Raw genomic sequence first — 22,683 nt, 5'->3', positions numbered from 1 at the left:
CACACCCCTCCGGCCAGCCCCTCGCAGAGGCAGCTTTCCTTCCCATGCTGCCTCAGGGCTTTTTAAAAATCAATCACTGCTCTGGTGCTGGGCAACTGGAGGGCTGCAGCAATTCCTGATTCTTAAAAAGGTCCTCAGGTGGTGGTGGCAGAAGGGGGGAAGGAAATGCACAGAAAATGGTGGCTGAGAGAGAAAAGTGCACAGGCAACTCTTGTGTGGATGCTCAATTGCCAATGCCTCTGCATTCATAAGAACATAAGAGAAGCCATGTGGGATCAGGCCAATGGCACATCCAGTCCAACACTCTGTGTCACACAGTGGCCAAAAAGCAGGTGCTGTCAGGAGGTCCTCCAGTGAGACCAGAACTCCAGAAGCCCTTCTACTGTTGCCCCCTCCCAAGCACCAAGAATACAGAGCATCGTTGCCCCGGACATAAAAATATAAGAGAAGCCATGTTGGATTAGGCCAGTGGTCCATCCAGTCCAACACTCTGTGTCACACAGTGGCAAAAAACCCCAGGTGCCCTCAGGAGGTCCCCCAGTGGGGCTAGAATTCCAGAAGCCCTTCTACTGTGGCCCCCCAAGCACCAAGAATACAGAGCATCATTGCCCCGGACATAAGAATATAAGAGAAGCCATGTTGGATCAGGCCAGTGGCTCATCCAGTCCAACACTCTGTGTCACACAGTGGCAAAAAACCCCAGGGGCCATCAGGAGGTCCATCAGTGGGACCAGGACACTAGAAGCCCTCTCACTGTGGCCCCCCCAAGAACTAAGAATACAGAGCATGCCTGCCCCAGACATAAGAATATAAGAGAAGCCATGGTGGATCAGGCCAGTGGCTCATCCAGTCCAACACTCTGTGTCTCTCTCTCTCGGCTTGGCTTCGCGAACGAAGATTTAAGAAGGGTGCAATAGTCCACGTTTGCTGCAGGCTCGCTGGTGGCTGACAAGACCAATGTGGGACAGGCAGGTCCGGCCACAGCGGCTGCAGGGAAAAGTCTGATTTAGGGTTGGTCCTGTAGCAGTGCGATTCTTCCTCAATCTCCTTTTGTCCTCAAGACCAGCTATGCGTGCGTTCTCAAAGGAAGAGACAGCCTGGTGGATGGTGTGCCTCCATGCTTTGCGATCTGAGGCTAGGTCAGACCACTGGTGATGGTTGATGTGACAGGTGCTAAGGGATTTCTTCAAGGAGTCCTTGTACCTCTTCTTTGGTGCCCCTCTATTTCGATGACCGGTGGAGAGTTCGCCATACAGGGCAATCTTGGGAAGGCGGTGGTTTTCCATCCTAGAAATATGCCCTGCCCAGCGCAGCTGCGTCTTCAACAGCAGTGCCTCAATGCTGGTAACCTCCGCCCGCTTGAGGACTTCAGTGTTGGTCACAAAGTCACTCCAGTGGATGTTGAGGATGGTGCGAAGGCAGCGCTGATGAAAGCGCTCGAGGAGTCGCAGGTGATGACGGTATAAAACCCACGATTCGGAGCCGTAGATGAGGGTTGTCATCACAACCGCTTTGTAAACATTGATCTTTGTGCCTTTTTTCAGATGCTTGTTGCTCCACACTCTTTTGTGCAGTCGGCCAAATGCACGGTTTGCCTTTGCCAGCCTGTTGTCAATCTCCTTGTCGATCTTGGCATCTGAGGAGATGATGCACCCCAGGTAGCTGAACTGCTGGACTGTCTTCAGAACTGATTCACCCACAGTGATGCAGGGGGGGTGATAATCTTCCTGGGGTACAGGCTGGTGGAGAACTTCTGTCTTCTTCAGACTAACTTCTAGGCCGAATAGCTTGGCAGCTTCTGCAAAGCAGGACGTCATATGCTGCAGAGCTGATACCGAGTGGGAGACGAGTGCAGCATCATCAGCAAACAGTAGCTCTCGGATGAGTTTTTCCATTGTCTTGGAGTGGGCCTTTAGTCGCCTCAGGTTGAACAGGCTGCCATCGGTGTGATAGCGGATGTAGACACCATCGTCATCATCTAGATCTACTGCGGCTCTTTGAAGCATCATGCTAAAGAAGATCGTAAAGAGAGTTGGCGCGAGAACGCAGCCTTGCTTTACACCTGTGCCTATTGGGAAGGGCTCCGAGAGGTCGTTGCAGTGTCTGACTTGGCCTCGCTGGTCTTCGTGTAGCTGGATGATCATGCTGAGGAACCTTGGGGGACATCCTAAACGTTCCAAGATTTGCCACAGGCCTTTCCTGCTAACGGTATCGAAGGCTTTGGTAAGGTCGACAAAAGTCACATACAGACCCTTGTTTTGTTCCCTGCATTTCTCTTGGAGCTGCCTGAGAACAAATACCATGTCGGTGGTGCTCCTGTTAGCTCTGAAGCCGCACTGGCTCTCTGGGAGGAGTTCTTCTGCAATGGTGGGCACCAGTCTGTTCAGGAGACTGAACTCTGTGTCACACAGTGGTAAAAAAAACCCAGGGGCCAACAGGAAGTCCATCAGTGGGACCAGGACACTAGAAGCCCTCTCACTGTGGACCCCCCAAGCATCAAGAATACAGAGCATCCCTGCCCCAGACAGAGTGTTCCATCTATCCTTTGTGGCTAAGAGCTGGACCTCTGCTCTGTATGGTTATCCAGCCCCCTCTGCTTGTAGCTGCCACTTCCTGAAGCAGTGAATTCCACATATTAATGACTCCTTGGGTGAAGAAGGATTTAGTATGATCTGTTCTAAGCCTACTGTTTATTAATTTCATGGAGTGCCCGCAAGTTCTTGAACTGTGAGAAAGGGAGAAAAGTACTTCTATCTCTATCTCACACATAATTTTGTAAGCTCTATCATGTCCTTCCTTAGTCATCATTTCTCCCTAACCCTTTTAACCTTTCTTCCATCTCTCCCCAGGAGAGCTCTGCACTCCAACATCTACTGGGGGTCCCTGGCCTCAACCATGGCCTTTTCTGTCCTGGCCCCTACCTGGTGGAACAAGATCTCTCTAGAGAGCAGGGCCCTGCAGAATCTGGTGCGGTTCTGCAGGGCCTGTAAAGCAGAGCTGTTCCGCCAGGGCACCACACCAGCAGGCCTCCCTGCTCGAAACGGCCCCTCTTGCCCCACAGGAGCATTAAGGTCACACAGAAGCCATTTTGTCTGAGCTGCCCTTTCCAGCTGTGCGGTCTTGTGTGGGATAATCATTTATGTCACCATCATGAAGATTGTAACTGATATTTTAATCTATATTCTAATTTATATTTATTTTATTATTAAAGGGTTATAATGTTTTTGATTGTTTTTATACTTCTTGCCCAGAGCCCCCTGGTGGGGAGGGTGGATCAGAGATTGGAGATCACCCACCCACAGGAAAGGTGTTGTGTCCCCTTACTCCTTCCAGCTGCCCCTTTCTGCATCTTTTCCAATGTTCTGCTCTTTTTTGAGGTGGCAGCAACGAAGGCCGAGGGGAGAAGCCTCACGGGCCAGTGCCGTTTAAGGGGTCGCTCCCTGGGCCCTCCTGGAGCCATTATCTGGGCTGGGTCTGCACTGTCCCTAATGCGCTGCTCATGAAGGCCATCTAACAAAGGACTAGCTGCAGCAAGAGCCTTTTCCAAAATGGCTATTCTGCAAGTGACCAGAAACCTTCTTTGCCCAAAGTAGCAGACTTTGGCTTGTATCATAACACATAGCAAAAATCTCAAGAAAGTAATACCAAGACAGCAGAGAATTATGTTGTGCCCAAAGGATTTATTAACCTTTATTTTTCATCTTCAGTGACATGAATGTGTATCCTCTGCTTCCCCTCCTGGGCCTCACTGCAGCCCACAAGGGGTGAGGGGAGGAGGCGTTCAGCCCCTCTCTCCTGCTGCTGCCTTTCAGGTTCAAACACACCCCAAGAGAGTAGATCGCAGATCTCCCACAAGGTGGAGTTTGGGGCCTTGGCTTCATTTATTCTGGCTGTGAAAGACTGGCAGGAGCTCAAATGCAGGTGGCAAGAAAACTTTGGAAGAATGGGAGAAAGAGCACCAGCGAGTAGTGAGACTCTCTGGGAGGGAAGCAGCCTCCCCCCACCCCCTGGCAGACCCTCTGGGAGTCCCGCTGAAGCCTCCTCTTTCCGGTCCTCAGAAATCAAAACATCAGATTCAACTATGGACAGGAAGAAAGGAAAGGGAAGGTCCCCTGTGAAAGAAGCACCGGTCGTTTCCCACTCTGCGGTGACGTCGCATCACGACGTTTTCACGGCAGACTTTTTACGGGGTGGTTTGCCACTGCCTTCCCCAGTCATCTGCACTTTCCCCTCAGCAAGCTGGGGATTCATTTTACTGACCTCAGAAGGATGGAAGGCTAAGTCAACCTGGAGTTGGCTACCTGAAAACCCAGCTTCCACCGGGGATCGAACTCAGTTAATGAGCAGAGAGTTCAGACTGCAGTAGTACTGCAGCTTCACCACTCTACGCCACGGGGCTCCACTACGGGCAACTAACCGGTCAACAGGATAGCTCAAGAAACCTCAAGAAAGTGGGGAGGGAATAATCTATAACAAGAGCTCTGGAGCTGTTTCCACTCCTCTCCCCCTCCTGAGGATGTGCTGCAATCTTTTTTTAATTAAGTCTTTGATGAACTTTTGATTTTCATAAGTTATTGTTTTAACAATGAATTATTTCAAGCAGACACAAAATGGGCTGTGCCGGTTTGTATCTGAAAGCCAATCATTTAAACAAACCGGGGCGGGAGGGGAGAGATCAGGATACATTCCTAGGTTTGGTTCTGCTGCACCTTAGAAATCGACAAAGCTGGCAAGTTTTCACCTTACGTGAATCAAGGTATCCAAGATTGGAAGCTGCAAGTAAATATTAAACTTGGGTTCTTTTCAGTACAAGTTAATTCCTAAAAATATTAAGATTTTCAAATTATGTGTTGGGGGAACATCTGTCCCAACATTTGGCCTTATTATTATTATTTTGGGGGGGGGGGGGGCGGTGTTTCATTGAGAAGCTCAAGAAAAACAGCAGAGCAGTTTCCCAGGAAGACAACTTCCCACTAGCACTGCCAATCTCTCCCTGTCCTGCAGTCACAAAAGAGTCACGTTCTCCCTCGGTCGGCCCCTAACATGCCAGGTCCTCACCCTCCTTCCCCCCTTGCTCGACTCCTCTTTATGACCCAGGAGTTCCTTAGGAGACAAGTCCACCTGAGAAAGTCTGAAAAGTACTGGTTGAAACTTTACAAGTTCATGCGATGCGGTCTGAAAAGAGTGAGTTCTGATCCAAACGCATGCAACAGCTTCTTCCGTGGCAGATTTCTTCCAGAACAACCTGCCTTGCAAACAAAAGTGCCCCCCACCCTTTGTTGAAGCTACTGAGGAGGGCAATTTTTTTGCATCCATCAGCTCTCAACAAGACTTTGGACGAAGCAGATCCCAGCTACACACAAATTCTGGGAAGGCAACCCAGGATGAAAAGACGCAGGATTGCTTCTTCCAAACTGCTGGCTTGTACACCCACTTGGGACTGGAGGCAGAAAGAGAGAAGAAGGCCACCGTCCCAGTGACAAAAAGAGGCGATGGCAGAAAGAGATGAAGCCACCCATCCCTGGACCCCTGACAAAAAGCAGCACAGCAAACACAATGTGAAGCCTTACCTTGTGCATATTTGGCTTGATGCAGCGGACAAAGAAAGGGTTGGATGTGCTCAGGGTTGCCATTAAGGAATGCAGCGAATCCTAAAACAAAAGGGGAGAAAAGTGTGTGAGGGGGTGGGGGGATTACAGCACTGACTACTTTCGATAAACTATCTTCGCTGACTCTGCAGTGCCCTCAGGTGGCACCCACTGCAAATTACGCCCAGGCAGATTTTTCTCCAAAGGAATTGTTTGATTAATCCAAGCCTTTTTTAAAAAATGAACTGCATGATCAACCAGCACAGGCAGAATCCACTACATATTCATCTCAGAGAGGACCAGAGCTGATCTGGAACTCTGGAAATCATTTATCCTACACCGTAATACTAATGGCTAGAAAACGAACTGCCTGAAACTAAATCCAGCAAAGGTGGAGTCCTGTGGCTGGGTCGAGGTGATGCTGGGGTGGGCTGCAACTCCCTTCTCTTGGCAGGGGGCCTCTAACACCGGCACCAACCGTCAGGAGTTTAGGGGTGATCCTGGATGCCTCCCTGTCAACGGAGGCACAGATGGCCAATGTAAGCAGGCTGGCATTTTCCCACCTCCCTCTGCAAGGCTAGAAAACTGACTCCCTACCTGTCCTGCCCTGCAACAGTCACCCCAGACTGGTCTGCTGTAACTCACTCTACATGGGGCTGCCTTGAGACTGACCCAGAAACTCCTGCTGGTCCAGTGCAGGTCCTTACGGAGTCCCTGATAAGAGCACCCATCCAGCCTGTGCTCTGCCAGCTGCATTTGAGGTTATGGCATTGACCTTCAAAGCCCTAAATGGCCTGGGACCCGTGCAGCTGAGGGAGGACCTCTCCTGGTATGTCCCCCCGAGGGCACTTTGCTCAGCTAATAACAACCTGCTAAGGATCCCCAGTCCAAAGCCCATCCAGGTATCCAGGGCTGGGGCCTTTTCGACCGGCGCAGGCCCCGTGAGGCTGGAAACTATTCTGCAGGGCCTGTAAGACAAGAGCTCTTCCATCAGGCGCAGCGTCTGGGATGAGGAGGAGTCCGCCAGGGACTGCGCCATCCAATGAAGAACTGCTAATGTTCATTTCCAGGGTCACTGGAGTTTAATTGTGTGAACCGCCCTGAGCCTTACTTATAATAAATACAACAGATAACAGTTTTTTCAGGTTTAAAATCCAGTCTGAGTCCCGAGCCCTCCAAGATGACAGAACTCACTCTGAACTGGAGGCTGACGGTGGCTTTCCGGTGCTTGCTGCCACATTTCAAAGTGTCTTGGCTGTTGCGGCTCGAAACGTGTTCAAAGAGGTCATAGATGAAATCAAGGCTGAAAGAGCAGCAGGAGAGAATGAGGCCAGAAGAGCCACGTCCTCCCCCCCCCCCCCCGCGACAGCTCAAGAGGGCGCCTCGCCCTGATTCCCACTGAGCACTCGGGGGCTGGAGAGGCCTCTTCCCATGTTCGCCCTGCCAGAATCCTGACAACAGCAATCTTTATTTTTCCGGGTTAAAAGGGATTCTGCCAACACCGTAAACATCCATGTGACTGACTAGATGATCATTTTGTATTTAGGATCTTATCATCTCACTTTGCAGCCAAAGCTGGCTCCCAAAGAAGCTTCTGGGAAGGACAAAGAGCCTGAGGAGGCCAGGAGCACTTCCAAGACTAACCCCATTTGTGGCCGGGAAGGAGCTTCTGTGAGTCACGGCTCACTTCTGCAGAGATCAAGATGCAGATATAGATCAAGGTGGCGTTTGTCTGTCTGCAGCAGCAGAAAAGAACAAGGGGCCTCCTGCAGCACCCTGAAGACAAACTACACCTGGGGCAGGGGAGGGGCTTTTGTGTGTCACTCATGGAAGCTCATCATCCTCTGCTCTTTTCTATTGCCAGAGACAGACTAACATAACTACCGATCTTGATCTATCGCCACTGACAAACACCTTTAAAATGCGATCCAAATGTTGCCTGGGAAAGGGGATTTCTGCTGAAGCGGACCTTCACCTGGTGGGGCTCTTGGCTGGCCTCCCAGCGGGATCGGAAGGGCCGCAGCCTCTTGGCGAGAGTCACGTCTCCCCACAACAGAAGGGGGGCAAGAGCCACAAGCAGCTGGGAGGCCCAGGTCCCACTTGCTGCTCAGCCACCAAGCTCACTGGGGCTCTTAAGCATCCACTCCAGAACAAATTTCTCAAGAACTCAATGTCATCTGCATATTTCTCTGGGGGTACGCACACACACACACACACACACACACACACACACACACACGTGTGCACATGCACATCCCTCTGCCCTGAGGCTCCAAAAACATTCCTCACTTTTCATAAGCTGGATAGACAAGCAATTTCCTTCAGCTATATTTCTGGGGGCTTTTCTCTACTGGAAAGTCTTGCTACAGTTGCCATGGCTAGAAGCAAGGCCTCCAGGCTCTACCTTAAATATGGAGTATTTGAACATATGAAGCTGCCTTCTACTGAATCAGACCCTGGGTCCATCAAAGTCAGTATTGTCTTCTCAGACTGGCAGCAGCTCTCCAGGGTCTCAAGCTGAGGTTTTTCACACCTATTTGCCTGGACCCTTTTTTGGAGATGCCGGGGATTGAACCTGGGACCTTCTGCTTCCCAAGCAGATGCTCTACCACTGAGCCACCGTCCCTCCCCAATTTGTAAAAACAACTGCAGCCTGAACATGCCTGACAATGCACTCTCTAAAATGCAGACACACAAAGGCAGTCAAAGTGTCACATGTGCCAAATTGCACCAATAAAAGACTTAATTACAAGCCTATTCCATCTGTCCACAATTTTAACAGGACTATAAATGCAGCATGGGATAACTGGAGCCCGCCAGCCCAGTCACTCAAGACATAAAGCCGCACAGGCTTTCCCAAAAGCCACTAAAGACCGATCTGTGGACCTTGGACATTCTGTATTGCAGAGGATTCTGGGAGAGAAAAACCCTGCCCCACTGGTCCCCTGCAGCATGAAATCAGCACCAATCGGGTGGGCATGTCATCCCACTCCAGAGAGATGGGACCAGAATACAGATGAGTGTTCAACTCCATCACTGAAAGTGCACACACCCGGGCCCAGGAGTCACATGACGACAGACCGTCTTAGCGTGGTGGTGCTTGCCGGTAAACACAAAACTACGTCCCTCTCTCCCTGAACCTCCATTCTTGCACCTTAGAAGATCAAGCCCCACTGGCGTCTGTTTTGGCCTACCTGCTTTCCTGCAAGAGGTTCAGGAGATCATCCCGGAAAGTGTCCCTGTTTTTCTCCAAGATCCCTCTGACATCATACTGGACCTAGTTCAAGAGAAGGGAGACAGGCTCTGTTTGAAGAAGGGAAAAAATAAAATTTAAAAAAAGACTGCCCAGGAAATGCTTCTGACAGACACCCCATTGTAAGGAGGAAACGGAATGTTCCAGTTCACGTTTGCAAGTGTCTACAGGGCAAAATGCAACGGCTGGTCAACTGCTACTTGGAAGACTCTCGAGGCACGTAAGAAAAAGAAAAATTACCTCCCCAGCATAGTGTTTCACTCCAAAGTTATGGACAGCAACTCTGGGCTTCACGTAGAAAGGATTGCTCTGTTTGCAAAGCGGGGAAAAAACAGAAGGCTTTTAAGTGCAACGCTGGAAGGCAGAGGAAGGGCTGTTCATCTTCTCAAACAAAACCCATCAGGGCTCACTAGAAGAGCAGCGGCAGAGAAGCCCTGCGAGGCAGCCACATTTCCCCAGTCTAGTACTGCTTCAAAGCAAACAGACTGTAACTCAACAGGTGCTGTGCAAAAAAGACAAACCCCAAGGGACAATGTTGTAGATTAAAAGGCACGGCCATTGAAACATCTAACTTGATTATCTAACTAGATGGCCACCTGACACCAATGCGGATCCTGTGAATTTAGGGGGAGGTGTTTGTGAGTTTCCTGCATTGTGCAGGGGGCTGGACTAGATGATCCTGGAGGTCCCTTCCAACTCTATGTTTCTATGATTCATTCATATGAAGCACTGGGGAATATGAATATCCACACAAATGAATGTCATCTCAGTTTGTACAGAGTATGTACTATTTTCCCTGCTCCACAATCCAGACTCCCCAGGTCATTCTGCAGAAAAGAGGGACCCTTAAGGTCTGCTTGGCTGGCCAGCTGGCCCCTGCCTTCTCAGGCCTCCTCAGTGGCCGGCCATTCTGTCACTCTGCAGGAGAGAGGGAGAGGCCCTGCCTCCCACCTGCCTGAGCCAACTGCTCCCTGCCGATCTGCTGGAGGCCCCTTTGTTTACCCTGCTTTTTTGCTCCTCCGCAGGCAATATTTCCTCTGCAGCTGACTTGAATAAGGGGGGGTGGGGGGATATAGCAAATAAACGAGATGGCATTCAGTTCCGTGCAGGCCCACCGTTTCACCCCAGCCATGTTTTCTAAAGCCTCTAAATTACGCTGGACATGTGCATTGGGGGTGGTCAGTGAGAGTGGCAAAGGCCCTGCCAAGGAAGGCTGTGGGGAATTCCTTACTCACCGCATGCTGGATGTGCAACTTGGCCAACAAGGTGCTATCAGTGGCTTGAGGGAAATGGCTCTCTTCATTAATAAGTGCTAACAAACCAAGTTTCTAGACAAGGAAGACAAAATAATGTCAAGTAGGCCACACCCTGGAGTCACTGCTCTTTCTCGTTCTTCCTTGGGGGGAAACAGCCTCCTCTAAAATACAGTAATAAGTAAGAGTGAGACAGTCTGACTAATAATGCTTTTAGCCGTAAAACAGTAGGTGGGGTGTGTGTGCGTGCCCTTCCGCCTGCTCCCATCAGCCTCTTGTGGATCATCTCATGATCTGTGGTGCATTCTGAGGCGCCAGAGAAGGAGGAGAGCCAGAAGGGCTGCTGGCAGAGACACCCCCAAGCCTTCTCTGGGGTTCCATTCCAGCCTCAGGCGGGCAGCTGCCGGCATCTTCTGACAAGAGAGAGCCTGGCTCCACGTGCTTCAGCAGAGGCTGCAGGCAGAGCAGGGCCCATCCAGAATGAAGTGAAGCAAAGAAACAGATCAAGATCAACAGGAAATGGGTGGTGGGAACATCAGATCTAATAAATGACTAAGAAAGATGGTTCGCCGTGTTAGTCGGTCTGCAGCAACAGGGAAGAGCAAGGATCCAGCAGCACCTTCAGGACTCCCCAGGGCAGGAGCTGTCGTGAGTCTGCAGAAGGAGCCGCAACTACTCAGGACAGCTCCTCCCCCGCCACAAACGTGGTGAGTCTTGAAGGTGTTCCTGGACTCTGGCTCTTTTCTCTTGCAGCGAAGAAAGAAGGAGCTCAAGCAAAGTTTGTTTCTTAATTAAGGCAAAAGGGGAGTGGGGGATGGGGAAGGGAGAAGTGGATCCAAGAGGGCTGAGAATGAGGGTGTGAGCCAGAGGCAGACCCAAAGGGCTGGACCCAGCACAAGTGTTTGGCTTCCTCAAGCGCCAGAGCCAGAGCCAGACCACCGTAGCCACTGCCGCTTCCTCAACTTTACTGCATCCCCCATCAGCAGCTTTCACTTGCACAGCTGGAAAGTGCAAGGTGTTGCACAAGCTCTTGTGCAAGAGGACCTGCACCATGTCTCTCTTCATGCTTGCTCGTGGACCTGAGCCTGTGCCTAGAGGTGAGAGAGAAGGACTTAGAGAAGCTGAGCAGGTGGAGCTCCCTGAAATCAGACCTTGGCTGCTGTTAATGGCACCTGGCAGCTGAAAAGCCCGATAGCAAGACGGAGGAGCCCGCAGCAGGAGAGAGGGGCTGATTTCTTTTGAAATGACTGAGGTTGTATGAAGCAGGCCACAGCCTCAACAGCTGGATTGAGCAGCCATGTGAACTTCAGCATCTGACGTGTGGAATTTCATTGTATGTTGCTTTGTAAATCCTGTGCCACAAGAAGGATGGTAGAAATACACGCAGTCTCTCCCCCGACCTTATTCTTCTTGTTTCTCAAATGCAACAGACTGTCTCTCCCAGCCAACTGCTCCAGAGGAGTAACCAATAAAATCGGTATCAATGAAACGTATCGCATGTCACAACACAGAAGTATACCTACTTTTTCAATAAGATCCAAGCACTCCCCATTATCTGTCCAGTTGATGTCTTCCCATGCCAGCCCCTCTCTAAAAGAAGAAACACACTTGATTGGTGGTGGGAAAGAGCCATGTGCCAACCCTCCAGAAAGATTTCAAGGCAAGAGAGAAGCGGAGCCGGTTGGCCCTTGCCTGCCTCTGCGTAGCACCCCTGGGCTTCCTGGGGGCTCCCCACCCAAGCACTGGCCCTGCTCCGCTTCCGAGGTTTCGCTTACTGGGGCCAGCCAGGCCGTGTATGAAACACAAAAGAGCAACAGTCCCTCCAAGAGCACCTTCAAGACTAACCCAATTTGTGGCAGGGGAGGAGCTTCCGTGAGTCAACGCTCACCTCTTCCGACAGCTGAGAAGGGAGGAGTGGCTCACGAAAGCTCCTTCCTCTGCCACACATGTGGGTCGTGTGTCAGGTGCCAGTGGACTGCTGGGGACTGCCTAACAGAGCTCCCCCTCTTGATCCATCACCCAGGGCAAAGGCCTGGAGCAAAGCTTAGTTAATGGACTGGGGCTTTCTCACATTCCCCTCCCTCCTGCAGACCTCCCCCCCCAACTATTCCACACTGGCCCTCCCAGAGACCCCCTGGCAAAAGAGTGGGGAAAGCCGCGGAGCTGCAGTGGGAAGCGACAGGAAGACCACCAGCAGGCTCAGACTGCACAAGGGGCTTCCGGCAGCGTGGAATGGGAAAGATGCATTGCAGGAGTCAAAACCCAGTGGGAGGGGTGGGGGTGGGGCTTGCAGCTCTTACTTGCTGTATTCCAATTGCTCTAACGAAAAAATGTGCTTGTTGAAGTACTCCTGCAGCTTTTCATTTGCATAGTTGATACTGAACTGCTCAAAGTGATTGACCTACAGAAGACAAGAGATACGAGCAAGGCCAGAAGTGAGACTGACGAGCCACACCCCAGAAAAGGGAAGCCCCCTCCACAGACAAAACGTTCCGGATGTACCTCAAAATTCTCAAATCCAAAGATGTCCAAAATCCCAATGGACTTGAAGTCGTCTTTGCCTTTTATTCTGCTGTTGATTTTTTTAATAATCCAAGCAAAGCACTGGGAATAAAGTGCCATGGCCATGGAGTCTCTGCTGTCTGCTGCCTGGCAAGAGGTCAGAGCAGCCAGTTAGTGGTCATGAGGAAACTCAAGTCTGCAGCCCGGCCTCCTCTCCCGCAAGGCAGCCCTAGGGGCAGGACACAGAACCGGCAGGCACAGTGGGGGCGGGTTCTGCTCCGGTCTGTGGGGATGTCTTCCCTCCCCTCCCCTCTCTCACAAAGGGCAGCTGCTGAAGCCAGGGCCTGCACTCTCCTCCACCTCCTGCCCCACTGTCGGGTCTTGCATGAAGGAGGGCGACACACACTCTTCCACACAACAACACCTGGGGCTTCCTTGGGAGGAGCTCTTGGGCTCTGGCTCTTTCCTGCTGCTACAGGCTGATTGACTGACGCCGCCACCCATCTGGATCCCTCTCCAGAGCTATGCTCACCACCCTGCTGAAACTCCTCCCGCTTCCCATCAGAGGGAAGACTGGCCCCACTCGCTCTGGGTCACGCTGAGCCTTCTCATCTCTAAAGCACGATCAGCCAACCGAGGGCAGCAAACTTACTTTTAGAGATTTTTTTTAAAAAAATAATAAAATATAACATACGTAATTACACACACACACACACAGATGACCCAGGTGAACTTGATTTTACCTGCTGAACACTGAGAGGCGTTAAAATTTCTTCTCCCCTGAGTATCATTGACCTCTGCGTCAGTGCTTCAGTTAGCTGCGTTGAGTCCAGTCCAAGTAACTCTGAGGATCTACCCAGAGCTAGCGCCAAATGAAAGGACAGTAAGAGTATAAGAAAGAACTTCATTTAGGCTCACCACCATCCCCTAAGGGGCTCTACAGGGCAAAGATAACACGGAAGAGAAGCACCCAAGCAGCAGGTGGCAGCAACCAATATGTATCCCCCGAGTCCATGTTCCTTCACAAGGGGACCCCTATTCAAGGACCCCACCTTGTCCAACCGGTTGCCCTGGAGGTCAGGCGTGCCAACTTGCCCCCCCCACCCTGATGTTGCCTCCTGGCCCTGGCCGTCAGAGGAGCCCTGCCTCTAAGTGGGGGGGGGGGGCTCCCTGCAGTTCCCACGGCCAGTAGCCACTGAGGGGCCCCTCGCTTCCCAGCATCTCTCCAATCCCCCTTTAAATCCAGCTGTGCTCTCCTGGTTATCACCACATCAGCAGGGCCCAGAAGAGTTCTCAGAACAGTTGCTTAAATAAACAACCAATTTATGAAACTCTGGATTTGGGGACTTGGGAGTGGAAGAGACTGCAATACTGCGCAAGAACAAAGAACCATTTTGTCACCTGCTTTGAAGGACACCTGTGCTCCACCAGCAGTAATAAATTCAATGTTGCCAAGGTGCAAAATGCCTGCAAGCAGCCTAAGGACGTCATGCACCTCCTCTGGAGTAAACTGCATCACTTCCATGGCCATCTGGAAGAAAAGACACCAGGAGGAGGTTCTGAGCTGGGCTGATACAATGGATTTCTTCTTGTTCACTCACCACGTGAGCAGGCCTGGCTCGCCTCATGGACACACTCATGCATGAACTGCAGCAATGCAGGGGCAAGTTTGGCAGCTCCGTATGACGTGGCTGGAGCAAGCCGCCTGCCAGCCTCCCAATGACATGCGACCTGCGGACAGAGGGGAGGGATACAACTCCTGCCTGGGCCCTGCCAATGAATCAATGAGGAGCTGGGAGAGAGAAGCCATGTTGGATCAGATCAGTGGCCCATCCAGGCCAACACTCTGTGTCACACAGTGGCCAAAACCCAGGTGCCATCGGGGGTTCCACCAGTGGGGCCAGACTCCAGAAGCCCTCCCACGGTTGACCCCCCCCCCCAGCACCCAGAAGACAGAGAGCATCACTGCCCCAGAGGGAGGTGAGGAAGAAGGGGCTCATCCCACTCACCAGGACTTCTTGGAAGGACTCCCTGTCACTGATTGTCTCGTCGGCCACACAGCCAGACTGGTTCAGGTAGTGGTAGTTCTCTGGCACGGACAGGTAAAATGCATCTAGAAACAGGGAAAACACCTTTGCTGAACAGCACTGTGTTACCCTCCTGAAAAAGGGGAAAGGCTCAATGGCCTGATGCACATAAGAGATGTAAACTCAAGCAGTGACCGTTGTTATGCTAGGAGGGCAATCACTGGCCTAATAACCCTGCGGCACTCAACGACGTATGGATGCCGTATTCCATCACAGCTGTCTAAATGCTTAAAGAACACAAACAGACAGGCAAAAACAGTTGCTAAAACATGAGATGAAAAATCCTGCTAAATCTAACCCCAAATGTGAGAAATCTTGCAGGGTTCTTTGCAAGGTTCCGAAGGCAGCAAGTGATGCCGTCATTTCAGCACCTGCTCAAAAAGCTTTTCTCTGTGCTGTTTCTTGGACACAGTTTGCAGATGTTTTATTAGAAGGCTGCTTGAACACATGCTGGAATCTGTATTCGCCACCCTTCTCCATGTTTCCAGCCCAGCTTCCTTTGGCTCTGGAGGGCGCACGGCACCACCACAGATCTTATTAACAGGTTCTGGGGTTGCAGGAGATCAAGGGAAGGAAAAAAAAGGCAAATGTCCCCGGGGATATCTGTACATTCACCCTTGCACTGCTAACTCTAGTAAATAATCTTAATTTTTAAAAAAAGAAACTGGGGAGATGTGATGTCTGCAAGACTGAATAAGCAGGCAGAATAGAAACTGAAGAACAGGCACAAAAAGAAAATGGGAGTGAAGGTGGCACAAGAGAGATGGCAGAGAGGAAGGTGAGCTGGAGAATGCCTCTCACAACAGCCACTCGCAACAGTGGGGGGGGGGGGGTCAAGGTAGCCCCTGGCTCTGGGAGGTACAAACTTTATCATGACTACAAACACAAGAGAACCGAGCAAGTCCCCAGGATACCTGAGAGGGGTTTTACAAAGCAGGGTGTCTCCTCACCTCTGTGGTCTCCCTCAAGCCCTGCCAGCAGGGCATAGAATATGTGATAATTTCTCTCTCCTGGATTCTGCCTCACTACTCGATTCTGTAAGAGAAAGGAGATGGAGAGACCAGGTCAACGGACGTTGGTTTTACATGTGGTTTTTTTTCTAAAACTTGAAAAGAAACAAATATTGATGTACCTTTTCTAATAAATCTTCAGCAGGAAGCAGGTAGATAAGTCAAGGAATAGAACGAGTCCTTTGAACACAGGGCCCCAAAACACCTCACATAACAACTTCCTGTTAGCTTTGCTTTAAGGACATTTTAATTCACTTCCAGACGGACCATATTTGTGGCAGGGGAGGGGCTCACTTCTGCAGGTGTCTGAAGAATACCAATCAAGATCTGTCTGCAGCAGCAGCAAAGAGCCAGAGTCCAGCAGCACATTTTGTGGCAGGGCGGAGCTTTGCTCAGTTCTTCAGATATCTAAAGAAGTGAGCCATGACTCAGGACAGCTCCTGCCCTGCCAAAATTTGGTTAGCCTTTAAAGTGCTTCTGACTCTGGCTCTTTTCCACTTTTCAGACGCTCTCTTAATTACAGAAGTCACGACATTCTGCAGAGATGGGCTGGAGAGCCCCCCCCCCAACACACACCGTTTTGGTCCATGCAGGTCTCGTGACCCCCAGCAAGGCCTGTGTGTGTGTGTGTGTGTGTGTGTGTGTGTGTGTGAAAGGAGACCCCTTTGGTCTTTTCCACCAGTGGGAAAACTGGTTAGATCCAAGCTAAAGATTTTTAAAGACCTGGGTATTGTAACAAAGATCTGAGTTGGATCTAAACTAAGTAAAAGGGATATTTTCTGCCTCCCTTCTTTACTGATCTTTGCAAAATGCTGCTTTGAGACAGGGTTGCCGGGGGAGTCTGGGAGGGGAAGGACGTGGGGCTCACTAGCAGCAGCATCACTTTTGAGGATCACCTGGAAGCGATATCATGCCTCTCAAGGTATTGTTGGAAATTCTATGGTAAAGCCATAGCATTTTCCATGATTCCCAGAGAAGACCAACAGTTTCCCCCAGAAGTGATGTCACACTGTCAGCCTGATGTTGATTTTTTGGCTTCTTTTTTCCCTGCAGAGAGCAGAAGTGGGAAGAGAGGGCTCTGGACAGGACGGCTCCCCAGAAACCCTCTCTGAGGGTCCCTGAAGAAGAAGGTTCTGCAGCTGGAGAGGGAACTCAGCGGAAATGGCCAGCATAGTCAGGATCCAACCCTTTGGAAAGGAAAACATGGAGAAAGACAGTACAGGTCAAGCACTCTTCCTCCTCCATACACACAGGGATAACGTCATCATGCTGTAATACTGGGACAATTGCAGAACACACAGGATACAATCTACAATTTTCCCTCCCTGAATGTTGCCTTTCCGACAGAAGTTCAGTTGAACAAATTTTCCAAAGCGACTTGAGTTGTTATTGTAAACAGTCTTTGCATTGCCGAAAGCTTCCATAATTGGGCTGTGAAAAAGTCAAAAGAATTAACTGGTGAGTGCCACAACAGTATCAACAAATTTAAACCTGCATTTAAAAAGTATTGTTCTGGGCAAAGTGCCTGTTACTGCCCTCCCAATCCTTTATGCTCAGTTCTTCAACTGAACCGTTTCACATCCTCGGGGAGGGAATCCGTTCTGTAGTTCAGTTTTGCTGCCTGGGAAGGATGGAAGGGAGGAATAATTGCCCCACCCCTATTAAAAACAGGCCAAGGAGATGGCTAGGTTAGAGTTTTTGCCCTTCCAGCATTTCGCTTTTTATTTCATGTAAATGGTCAAGGAGATTCATACGGGGAACAGCAATTCCCATCTTCCATCTGACATGGCACTTTCCTGTAAATTTTACCACATGACAAACGAGGTCAGGGTTCAGCTCTACATGAAACAGACAGGTGGGCAACCAAAGTTAGTATTTATTTTTTTTAATGAAACAAGGGATCAAAAGCTGGAAACCAACACAGATTCTGTTGCTCAAGTACACGGAGCTTACAGAATGAAAATATTGCTATTTCTTTAATATGTTGCTGCTAAGTTCCCTTCCCCCAAACGAAAAATGCAGCTGCAGCCCCCAACTCTCTCCACATCCCCTTCCTCACACATCGGAAGAGAGGGATCAGAACGCTGATGACTACCGGTGGATAAATCGCTGTCTTTCTTCGATACTGGCATCCATCCAGCCACTGAGTCAACATTTCCTTCATGACCCACTTCTCCCCCTCAGTCTCTTTTCCAAGCAACTGTCCTCCTCCTCCTTCCCCCACCCCTTGCTGGCCACTCCTTGCTCCAGATCCCCCCACCCGCTTAGGCAGACCCTGAAGTCCCTGTTCCTGTGGGGAGCCCCAGAGAGATCCTTCCCAGTCCTTCTTCCACTTAAATGACCCTAAGGGCTGCTTCTGGTTGGGAGAGGGGGCGTGGCTCGGCGGAAGAGTCCCCTGCTTTGCACGCAGGAGGTGCCAAGGTCAATCCCCGCCTCCTTCAGTTGATCTGAAAGACCTCAGCCTGAGACCCTGGAGAGCTGCTGCCCATCTGAGTAGAGACCGCTGACCTTGAGGGACCCAAGGTTCCTGGGGTGTGTGTGTGTGTTCTGCTCTGCCCTCCTCAGGCCATCTCTCTCCAAGGGTTTATGCCCAACAAATGTTGCCCCGACAACACCCTTCTGATGCAGTGCTGTCATGGTCGTCATTCGCCAACGCAGGGATTTGGGGGTTGCCCTTGCAATGGCTTTCTTCTTTCCTTGATGGTCGGGGACAAAGGGTTGTGATTGGGGGAGAGCTGTCCCAGAGGCACTCACTAGATTGTGGGGTGCCACAGGGGGTAGTGCTCTCTCTGATGTTGTTCAACATCTACATGGGCTCCCTTGCCCAGATTGCCTGGAGGTACGGGCTTGGAGGTATGTCATCAGCATATTGATGAAACCCAGCTCTATCTACTGATTGATGGCCGGCCTGACTGCCCCAAAAAATTTGGACCTGGCGCTGCAAGCCATGGCAGGTTGGCTCAGGCTGAGTAGGTTGAAGTTGAATCCAACGAAGACAGAGGTCCTTTGCCTGAGTCAGGGTGGTCTGGGAAGGGAAATTCCCCTTCCAGTTTTTGACAGTGCGCCATTGAAAGTGGCGCACAAGGTCAAGAGCTTGGGGGTTCTACTGGAGCCTTCCTTGTTAATGGAGGCTCAGATAGCAGCCACTGCTAAATCCGTTTTTTTTCACCTTAGGTGAGCGAGGCAGCTGGCTCCCTTCCTAGAGCGTGACGACTTGGCAACAGTGATCCATGCAACGGTCATCTCAAGATTGGATTACTGTCATGCCCTCTACATGGGGTGCCCTTGTGCCGAACCTGGAAGTTGCAGCTAGTGCAGACTGTTACTAGGGCTCCCGAAGTGGGGGCACATACAGCCAAAGCTGCGTGAACTGCACTGGCTGCCAATTGTATTCCGGATTTGTTACAAAGAGCTGGTTATTACCTTTAAAGCCCTATATGGCCGAGGACCTGCCTACCTTAGGGACCGTCTCTTCTCACAAAATCTTTTGACAATCTCTGGGCAGAAGGAGGCCAAATTGAAGACAAGAGAAAGGGCCTTTTCGATCGCAGCTCCACACTGGTGGAACCAACTACCAGATACGGTGCGGGCCCTGTGGAGGCTTGCTCCATTTCGTAGGGCCTGCAAGACCACTCTCTTCCAGCTGGCCTTCTCGTCATGTGGATCCTAACCTATTATATCCGGTCATCATAAATTGCAAGAGGAGAACATCTAGAATATAGCACCTGGAAATGTTAGAATCTAATTAAATTGATGGTTTTAATTATAATGTTTTTAATGTAACAACAAATATCGTTAACTGTATATTGTTGGATATAGTGTTTTATTATTGTAAACACTGTAAGTACTGTTTTTATGCAATATGTTGTGAGCCGCCCTGAGCCTGCTGTGGCGGGGAGGGCGGGATAGAAATAAAATGTTGTTATTATCCTGACGGTGATGCGGCTGGTGTCTGCCTTTGGCCTGGTGGTCCCAGTTGGCACTTCCTGGCTCCTGGACTCTTGTCACAGCTGGAGGAAACGTTACATTCTCATCCACTAATCCAGGGGGTCAAAGTCATTTGTTCTGAGAGCTGGATCTGGCATAAACGAGACCTTGTCGGGCCAGGCCAGGTGTGTCATAAAAGAGCAGAGGTAGAAACTTTATACAGGGTACAGACAAGCACAAAGATTCCTTTAAAGCTTAAAATAAAACATTAGCACACGTTGGTCTTAAGGGTGCTTCTTTTGTATCTCTCCCGTGCAACCCTGGAACTCCACAAAGGCAGCTCTGGCTCTTTCCTTCCTTCCCCAGGGGACCAGGAGGGTAAGGAGCCTCAGCCAATAAAAGGAACAGGGGCTTGGCTCAGTAGCTCTGCTGTGCAACTGAGAGAGCCTGGCAAAGCAAGCTATTCCTCCCCCACTTCCTCCCCAAGGGAGGAGCCTCAGCCAATGGAGAAAGTAGCTTTCCTCTGTAGCTTCCTGTGTGATTGAGCAAGCCTGGCAAAGCAAGCTGTGATGCAGAAGGAAGCAAGAGAGAGGGAGAAGGAAGCAGATGACAGCCAGTTGCTCAGGGGCCTCAAATGAGCCCTCCGGGAGCCTGATTTGGCCCCCAGGCCACGTGTTTGACACCCTTGCACTAATCTGCCCTTGTGAAGAAATGGACGGAATCACGCGCAGAGAGAGATCACATAGGCTTGCAGAAACACCTGAAATCTTTTCTAAATGGAGGGGTAGAGCTGAAATCCCCCCCAAGAAAATGTCATTATCTGCTCAGCTGCAGCCAGCCCTCCATGTGGGGCCTGGGGATCTCCCGCTTTCACAACTGATCTCCAGCTGGCAGAGATCAGCTCCCCGGGAGAAAAAGGCTGCTTTGAAGGGTGGACTCCATGGCCTTGCAGCATGCTGAGGCCCCTCCCCTCCCCTCTCCAAACCCACCTCCAAAGTCTCCAGGTATTTTGCAACCCCAGCTGCTGGCAATGAGGTATGGGAGTCCTTGCTCGCAGCAACGAGGGAGTTGGGGGTGAGAGAGAGGGCTGCCAAGTCCCCACTCTGGGTGGGGATTCCCCCGCCCGGGAGGTTCCCAACCCGCCAGCCCACATTGGGCCAGTGAGGGGAACATCCCCTGATGTTATCGCATTGATGATGTTGCACAGTGGTCGCCCTGGGCGTTTTCGGGAAAACTCTGTGGTTTCCTCTAGCATTTGGAAGGGGAAACTCAATGGTACAATAGGTACCATAGAGTTTTCCCCTCCCAAATGGCTAAACCATCCGGGAAAACCATAATGTTTTCCCAAAAACGCCTAGAGCGGTCACGAGCAATGTTGCTGGCGCACTGACATCACTTCCGGGTGACATCATTCGTGCACACAAGTCCCCCACCAGACAACGCTGGGGACTTGGCAACCCTAGTGTGAGAGTTCTTGCTGCACCTACCTATGAAGCCCATCCTTGGTAATTTTGAAGGGCACAACTTGCACCCCTTTATGAGTTTTCAATGTTGGGAGTTATTTAATCATAATATCTGGAACTACATAAAAATTGAGATTATTTTTATGGAACAACCTTGTTAGTAGTAAATTTCCAATTTAGGAGATGAGACCAATTAGGATTAGTTCCTTGGTTATGTAACAAAGATTAAGAAATCAATTGAGTTAGTAAAGATTTAGTTACAATAAAGATTCATAAATGGTGCTCCATTAGATCCTCAGGGAAGTAATATGTTTCTTGTATGATTTCTTGTATGATTTCATATATCATTGAAGGTGATTGTTCTGCAGTGATTTAGTAAATGTAAGAAACAGAGGGAGAATGTTTTAATCTTCCCAAAAATTATCACAGGAAAATAAAGAGAACCTAATGTTAAAATTGTAAGAACAAAATCAGAAATGCAAATGCACCTGAGCTTGAAAAAGCAGAGACACATTCCAAATGTGCAGATGTTTCTATCTGTTTGTTGAATGCCTGAAGTAAACAGCCACTTGCTCTCTTTCTGGAAACCTTAAACATGGGAAGCACCTGTTGAGAAGTCCCCCTGACTTCAGCAACTGTTTTTAACATCTCCATGGGCAGTGTGATCAGTTATGAAGTATCTTCTTTCTACAGCTTTTTCCCTTATTCCAATTTTGTCTCCGAGGAAGCACTGTGGATGGTGGGTGACACTATGAGCATATAATAAATACCTGCTCTCCAAAATGGCTTGTTCAACAGTTGAGGTCTTCTCCTTACAAGAGAGTTCCAGGGAATGTTGGCTCACGGCAGACAAAAACTTGAGGATCAGTTTAGTGCTTTCTGTTTTCCCAGCCCCACTTTCCCCGCTGGAAGACAAAAGCACAAGAAGATCAGTAATCCATACTAATGACCTCCTATGCTAGAAATTCAAATTCATTGATAGCTGGTAAATGCTTTTTTTATTTAACCCAAGTGGCTATTTTGCACTCAAGGTTTTCCTCCCAGGGATGAATCTGTGAATGCACCTTCATTTTGTTCATCAGCAAGAGAGCCAGCCCCACCCATTTGCATGCTCCAGGCCACTGAAGAAATGCAGAGAGCAGAAATTATGCTGTTCTATGCAAAGAAGAAGACTGCAAATTTATACCCTGCCTTTCTCTCTGAATCAGAGACTCAGAGTGGCTTACAATCTCCTATATCTTCCTCCCCCACAACAGACACCCCCAGATGGGTGGGGGTGAGAGGGCTCTCACAGCAGCTTCCCTTTCAAGGACAACTCCTGCAATAGCTATGGCTAACCCAAGGCCATTCCAGCAGGTGCAAGTGGAGGAGTGGGGAATCAAACCCGGTTCTCCCAGGTAAGAGTCCACGCACTTAACCACTACACCAAACTGGCTCTCTATTAGAGCTACGGCTGACCCAAGGCCATTCCAGCAGCTGCAAATGGAGGAGTGTGGAATCAAACCCGGTTCTCCCAGAAAAGAGAGCTCTGGCAGACCCAAGGCCATTCCAGCAGCTGCAAGTGGAGGAGTGTGGAATCAAACCCGGTTCTCCCAGATAA

The 22,683-nt window shown here is 50.1% G+C and overlaps 1 protein-coding gene across 1 annotated transcript in view; it reads right to left on the bottom strand.

Moving 5' to 3' along the window:
- The window catches only part of MYO10 (myosin X), a 191,077-nt gene that overhangs the window by 71,461 nt on the left and 96,933 nt on the right, over positions 1–22,683 (bottom strand). The window contains exons 4-18 of the mRNA XM_060244309.1: positions 21,854–21,988; positions 17,000–17,124; positions 15,816–15,829; positions 15,634–15,718; positions 14,606–14,709; positions 13,998–14,127; positions 13,340–13,458; positions 12,597–12,743; positions 12,395–12,495; positions 11,618–11,684; positions 10,077–10,169; positions 9,082–9,150; positions 8,783–8,865; positions 6,783–6,891; positions 5,571–5,651 (exon numbers count right to left, since the gene is read on the bottom strand). Of these exons, the coding sequence (XP_060100292.1) occupies positions 5,571–5,651; positions 6,783–6,891; positions 8,783–8,865; positions 9,082–9,150; positions 10,077–10,169; positions 11,618–11,684; positions 12,395–12,495; positions 12,597–12,743; positions 13,340–13,458; positions 13,998–14,127; positions 14,606–14,709; positions 15,634–15,718; positions 15,816–15,829; positions 17,000–17,124; positions 21,854–21,988 (1,462 nt within the window). The remainder of the gene's footprint in view (positions 1–5,570; positions 5,652–6,782; positions 6,892–8,782; positions 8,866–9,081; positions 9,151–10,076; positions 10,170–11,617; positions 11,685–12,394; positions 12,496–12,596; positions 12,744–13,339; positions 13,459–13,997; positions 14,128–14,605; positions 14,710–15,633; positions 15,719–15,815; positions 15,830–16,999; positions 17,125–21,853; positions 21,989–22,683) is intronic.

Source organism: Heteronotia binoei, chromosome 7 (assembly GCF_032191835.1).
Source record: "Heteronotia binoei isolate CCM8104 ecotype False Entrance Well chromosome 7, APGP_CSIRO_Hbin_v1, whole genome shotgun sequence".
Lineage (NCBI taxonomy): Eukaryota > Metazoa > Chordata > Lepidosauria > Squamata > Gekkonidae > Heteronotia > Heteronotia binoei.
This window is presented reverse-complemented; position numbering and strand designations above follow the sequence as displayed.